This window comes from Hipposideros armiger, unplaced genomic scaffold, assembly GCF_001890085.2.
Source record: "Hipposideros armiger isolate ML-2016 unplaced genomic scaffold, ASM189008v1 scaffold_113, whole genome shotgun sequence".
Lineage (NCBI taxonomy): Eukaryota > Metazoa > Chordata > Mammalia > Chiroptera > Hipposideridae > Hipposideros > Hipposideros armiger.
The window spans coordinates 3417186-3423584 of record NW_017731463.1 but is presented as its reverse complement, the minus strand read 5'-3'; the positions used below and the strand labels follow the sequence as shown (position 1 = coordinate 3423584).

Here is a 6399-nt window from a genome sequence, read left to right as displayed (position 1 = left end):
TGTTTCTGTTTCTAAAAAGTATAATTTGGAATTAGGTCTTATATGTGTATTCTCTGTTCCCCTTTTCAATAACCGATTTTTTTTAAAGTAGGAGACTTACAAATTCTATGACCTTTACTGAAATATATTGTTTCTATCCCCCTGAATAAAATGTATTTCAATCATGGAAATATTAACTACCCCATGCCGAAATATTAGCTGAGAAGGCATTCCCCTCAAGGGGAATCCTTACGCTTCAATTTCCTGTGTCCAGATAATTGTTTGGTGATTTTTGTATCATTATTGACATACTTTGATTAAGTATGTCTGAGTTTATATGACTTTATACCTTATAGCCATCTGATTTAAGTCATTAAGTTGATCTCTTTTGTTGGTGCAGGAAAAGCTTATCAATAAAGGGAGCATGTCATTGTGTTTTAAAATCTTTTCCTGTCTCAAGGTTTTACCTCTTCTCATCTTAGAGAAATTTTGTATTATTAATGCTTGGAACGTGTATTAAAGGTTTGCCTTTTTCTCTTGTAGGATGAAGTGGCACACACTCTAACAGAAAGCAGAGTATTAAAGAACACTAGACATCCCTTTTTAACAGTAAGTGACTAGAGGACAGATGTTATAACATTTAAAATGTAAGGGAGTTTGATTACAGAAACCAAGCTACGAAAAAGAACATTTTACATAACATTCATTTAGATATGCCATTTTCTGTGCAGAAAGATTATAAATCAAATTTCTTTGAAGTGATCGGAATGCATGGATTAACTTTACAATATGCACACATTTGTAATCCCTCCCATTATGCACCTATTACTTTTTTGAAATTTCACTGCCTTAAAAAAAAAAGTCTGTAGAGCAAATAAATCACCTATGGCATTTTAAGGAGGGCGGTGTGAAAAACGGTGGACTTCAGAAAGGTTCTGCTAAAAAGGTTTGTAGTAAATGTGAGGATTTTTTGTTGCTTTTGTTTATTGGCTTCTAATAAATATACAAATGATCAGGCATCATTGTCCTCAAATATGAAAGACAGAAATCTTTACTGAACTTCTATACATATTGAGACTTCTTTTAGTTATAGAGTACTTTAAGAACTAACAGGAATACGGAATACATTAAATTAAAGATAGGATATGTTTTCTTCTCTAGACAAATATATACTTACGTAGTTGTTATGAAACAAACTGATTTTTTTAGTCCTGTTTCTAGGACTAAAGTCCTGTAAGCAAGGCATAATTTGCAGTTTCTGTATATTTTTGATTCTAGTGAAATAATTAATATTAAAAAAAATAACAGCTAAACTTTCAAAAGGGGGCAGGCTTTTAAAGATCTGAGATTACCTAAATCGGAATTTTCAGAGGTATCATCAGCCACCTAGACTTACATTGTTACACTGCTGTGTGTTTCTTGTCCAGTGTATCAAGATAACTCTAAAGTTCTGATATTTTTGTGACCTATAAAATTACATGAATCAACTCTGTTCGATTGGGTCATGTTATACACCCAATATGCAATAAGTTATGTTTGAACTACATTAGGTCCCCAAATATAACTATTACAACTGTATTCCTAAGACTCCCACTAGAGTAATTTGTAGACCTTACTTTGAGGTCACATGGATAAGAACTTTGGAGACCAATACAGTATGAAATGGGTGGCAGAATAGATTGGGAAGTGCCCATCACAATTACTAAGTTTATTTTACTTAAAATTTTAATTTTCCCCTAACAATACCCATTGCTGATCTAAACATAATTGGTTTTATGTCTTATAAATTCTTGCTTGAGTCAGCACTCGTAAGGAGTGAATAGACTCTTAAGCAACAATAACAATTCATTTCATCAATCATGCTTACTATTTCTAAGTGTTCTATTTTGGTACCATTATAAGAATGTAGGATTATAACATTTTTTCTTTTTCATTTCAAGTCCTTGAAATATTCCTTCCAGACAAAAGACCGTTTGTGTTTTGTGATGGAATATGTTAATGGGGGAGAGGTGAGTCACCAAGTAAATCCGACACTTGCATTTGCATGGTAATATTGTCATTGGTTGTAAAAAAGTTGTTTAAAATATAAGTTACAATATCACGATTCTCTACTTCTTGATATAGATTTGTATAGCTCTTTCTACTATTGAGTAGATGGGAGCTGCATAATTCCTAATGAAATATAATGATTGTTTCTTAATAACTTTTAAATATTGGAAAGTGTAATCACATTCTTCTTTTCTATATTTTTCAACTGTAAAAAATTTTACCAACAGTAAAATCATGAAATCCTGTTACTTAATTTTGAGAATCTTCATATAGGATGTATGATGCTTTACGAAGTTCTTCCTCATGTTTTTGTGAAGCTTGTAAAAAATTATTTTAACTCATTTTAAACTCAGTTGAACAATAATAGTCCATAGGCACATTGTGGCTGCTAGTAGTTAGAGTAACCTTGGCTATAGTCAAGAGATTTTGAAGAGAAATTCAATGATTTTAGTAACACATATCACATATTCCTCTGTTCCTTATCCTTTCGCTTCCCTATTTTGGTTAAAATCAATGTGAGGGGGAAATGTAATTTACTGGAATAGTTAACTGGAAATATTTTACATCGTGGGCTTTCTGAAATAAATGTAATTATTAAATAGGGGCTTGTATCTCACAGACTTTAAAGGTCTTATTTTCCAAAACAAATTAAATATCCTCTATAAAATATTTGCTCCTCTAGAACGACCTGACATGCAGAAATTAGTTCATTGTGAAAACTTATTCATTTAGTAAGCACATTTGGAGTGCCTAGGCAGTGTGGATTTAGCAAAATGTATTAAGACAACATCCTTTCTATGAAGGAGTTTATAACTTACAAGTGTATTACAAATTAGAATATATGGTGAAAGACCCAAGTGCTGATAAATTCATAAAAGAATGATCTGGCATTTAGGTCTTTAATGAAATCTCAGCAGGAGCTGACTTGAGAAGATATTTCAGGCAGAGAGGATGAGGCGACCAGAATCACTGGTGGGTGAGCCGAGGGCAAGGACCTGAGCAGTGAGATAATAATAGCCCAGGCTTTCAGGACTGGGCCCTGGCAGGCAGATGTTCTCTGTGAAAACACATAGAAGATGGGTGTCGTGGAACTGGACATGGTTGGTATGCTTTGACAACCGGTGAATTGGCTGTGGGTAGAAAGAAGTTATCAAAAGTGATTTTTGGCTGGAATCTGGGAGAAATAATAGATATAGTGAACTTCTGAAGAATGTGTTGAGGGTAAGATTGTAAACTTGGTTTTGAAAAGGTTCCCTGAGGTTCCAAGGAAATACGTATGTGGAAATATCACAGAGACTAAATACAGGGTCAGAACTGTGGATACAGATTTGGAGCAATTCCCAGAAAGGTTATAATATAAGTTATGGAGGTGGATATTTTCTGTTTCACGGGAAATTAAATTGATGAAACTTCTATGTTAATATCTATCAAAATTAAAAATGCACATATTCTTGGACCCAGCAATTTCATTTCCAAGGTATACTCACAAATATGCTGCAGAATGATGTATGGGTAAATGTATTCATGGCAGCACTGTGGTACCTTAAGTGAACATGCAGAAAGGAGACTGCTTCAATAAATTGTGTCATATGTATGCAGTGGAATACTTTATATCCATTCAAAAGAGTAAGGCAGCGCAATGTGGGCTGATACCGAACGATTATGAAGCAGAAAAAGCAGTGCGCAGACAGAGTATAAAGCATGCTGCCAGTGTGCTGAAAGAAAGTAAGACCATATATATGTTTGTACGTACATTGATTATCTCTGCAGTGACACACTGGCCGTTAGTGCCTACCCCTGGGGATATGAACTGAGTGGCTGGGGACGAGGTGGAGAAGGACTTGTTTTTCACTTACGTATTCTAGTGCAGCTTTTATATTTTGTACCACAGATATTTATTACTATGTAAAAAGTTGGAGGAAGGAAGATAGGCAGGCAGATGGATGGATGGATGGATGGATGGATGGATGGATGGATGGATGGATGGATGGATGGATGGATGGACGGACGGACGGATGGACAGGTGGATGACCCGGGGAGAGAATCAAATAGGGAAAATGATAAACTGCAGATTAAACCTTAGAGAAAAACTCTTAAATTGGAAAAATACTCTTACACAGTATCATGTATTTACATCGATTATAATAATTATCACAGTGTTTTATAATTACCTGTTTACTTGTCTGTTTTTCCCACTGGACTCTGAGTTCCCTGAGCGGCTTGTTCACTTGTATAACCCCAGCACCTTACACACTACTGGGCACATAGTAGGAACTTGACAGATATTTACTGGATGATTTGACTGAATTAATAAGTGAATGGATGAACAAATTCCCTCAGGGAATGGGGATAGAAGAAGCTGGCAGAAGTGGTCAGTGGGAACAGCTGAGGAGTAGGAGGAAAAAATAGGAAGTCACGTAGTACATAGTTTATTTTAGAAAAAAAAGAGTTGAAGATTTGTTTTCAGGAGGGAGTATCTTTGAGTGTATTTATAAAATACATATTTATTGAGTCTTTGTGCAAGGCACTCTAGTAGGTATTGTGGGGCCTACAAATCTGAGTTCAACGTAGGTCTTACCCTCAAAGAGTTACAGTCTAGTGTGGAAGGTAAAGTACAAAGTTTACATTAAGTGTAAAGTGATAATTATCACTTGTTATCAGAAGTACAGATTAAGGGCCATGGGAATTCACAGGAGAAAAAGAAGGATTTTGTGTGGTGGGATGAAGGGGAAATGTCTAGAAGCTTCCTAGAAGAAGCTAGCTAGCTGGCACCTGTACTTTTATTCTAAACCTAGAATACTTATGAGATTAATTAATTGATGATTGTTGAAAAAGTTGACACACAAAAGCAGCTTTTAGGACTAGCCAGATGGTTTTCTTTAGCTTTGAAACTCCTGCATTGTTTCTCTTGTTTGGCGTTTCTTCTCTTTTTTCAGAATTCTGTTTGGGAATGTGTTCNAGCCACCAGTATATAAAGGTACTTATCTCACTACATTTTCACTGACAATGCTGTTTTTCAATGTGTTAAATTTATGTTTTTATCTCTACTTCATTGATTATTTTAAGGTGGCATGTTTTTATATGCTGTAATTTATATTCCTTTTATGTTGATTGTGTCTTTCCCCTTTTTTCCTTTGTGTTTTAGTCTTTTTATTTTTATATGATTTGTTTATGTATTAATCATATGGACTTCATGATGTTTATAATTATTCAATTTTATTTATATTTTTCTACTCCATATAGTTAATTCTATCAGTTTTTCCTTTTATGATTTGTTCCATATCTTTATGCTTGGAAAAATCCTTTATCCTGAGATCAGATATCTATTGATTCATATTTTCTAATTTTTAAAAAACTAGTGTCATGTTTTATATTTAACTATTAATCACATCTGATATTTATTTTGTTATGATGTGAGATGAAAAGAATTTTACTTTTCTCCAAAGTTACGCATTTATTGTGGCATCATGCATTAAATAGTCATTTTTTTTCTCATATACTTTGTCACATATTGTCATCATCAACTTTATCATATATTAAATTCTTATAACCTATTTATGGCTGCCTCATTTCATTGATCTTTTAATTTGTGTGCCTATTCCATATGAATTGTAGCTTTATAATATTTCTCAATTTCTTCAAGCAAAAGTTCTCCTGAAAGCATTTTTTATTATGTTGCAGCAGAAATCTTCTGTTTCAGTAACATGTTGGCTCATCTCATTCACTTTTTTCTGAAGGAGTCACATACCTTTTCAATTTTTTTATTCTCTTCTGAGCTCATGAAAGAATGACATCTCTTCCCTGAAAGGTAACAAATGACCTAATTCCTATGCCCGGTAAACGTTACTTCCTTCATGAAACTTGCTTTTCCTTCGTTCTTTAGATATATTTTTCTTTCCCGTTGTACTCCTCTTGGAACTCCATCACAGTATTCTGTTCTGCTGCTTTTTCCTGTCCTTATGTGTAGTGATACCCTAAGATGCTGAGCTGAATTCTGTTTTCAGTTTTCACTGAATTCCTGGGCTATGCCATGCTTCCTTGGTTTTAACAATATCCTTTATCCTTTATGTAAATGACTCCTGTATCTGCCTCTGTACCCTTGGATCCCATAATTTCAAAGCTGTGGTATCAAATGCTTATTCAGATGTCAACAGGTCAGAATAAAACCCATTGCTCCCCTGTCCCTATCCTCAGTCTTTCCCTCTGCACCACCTGCTGCAGTATCTCCTCAGCCATCCACAGGGAAAGCCCTGCATTGCTGTTCTCTCCTTGACCCAAACAGTGCGAGCTAGGGGACTTGGAAGTGCCAGTTACTGTCTCTGTAGTTGAGGTCCCAGAAGATCTTATTTACCTCATAAATAACTTCTGGTA

At 34.7% G+C, this 6399-nt stretch overlaps 1 protein-coding gene across 8 annotated transcripts in view; it reads left to right on the top strand.

Moving 5' to 3' along the window:
* The window catches only part of AKT3 (AKT serine/threonine kinase 3), a 256037-nt gene that overhangs the window by 175499 nt on the left and 74139 nt on the right, over positions 1 to 6399 (top strand). For 5 of the 8 annotated variants that reach the window (XM_019647580.1, XM_019647579.1, XM_019647582.1 and 2 more), the window contains exons 6-7: positions 523 to 588; positions 1920 to 1988. The exons of 1 other annotated variant lie outside the window; for it this stretch is intronic. In XM_019647580.1, the coding sequence (XP_019503125.1) occupies positions 523 to 588; positions 1920 to 1988 (135 nt within the window). The remainder of the gene's footprint in view (positions 1 to 522; positions 589 to 1919; positions 1989 to 6399) is intronic. 2 more of the 8 variants (XM_019647584.1, XM_019647581.1) reach the window with 1 other exon arrangement.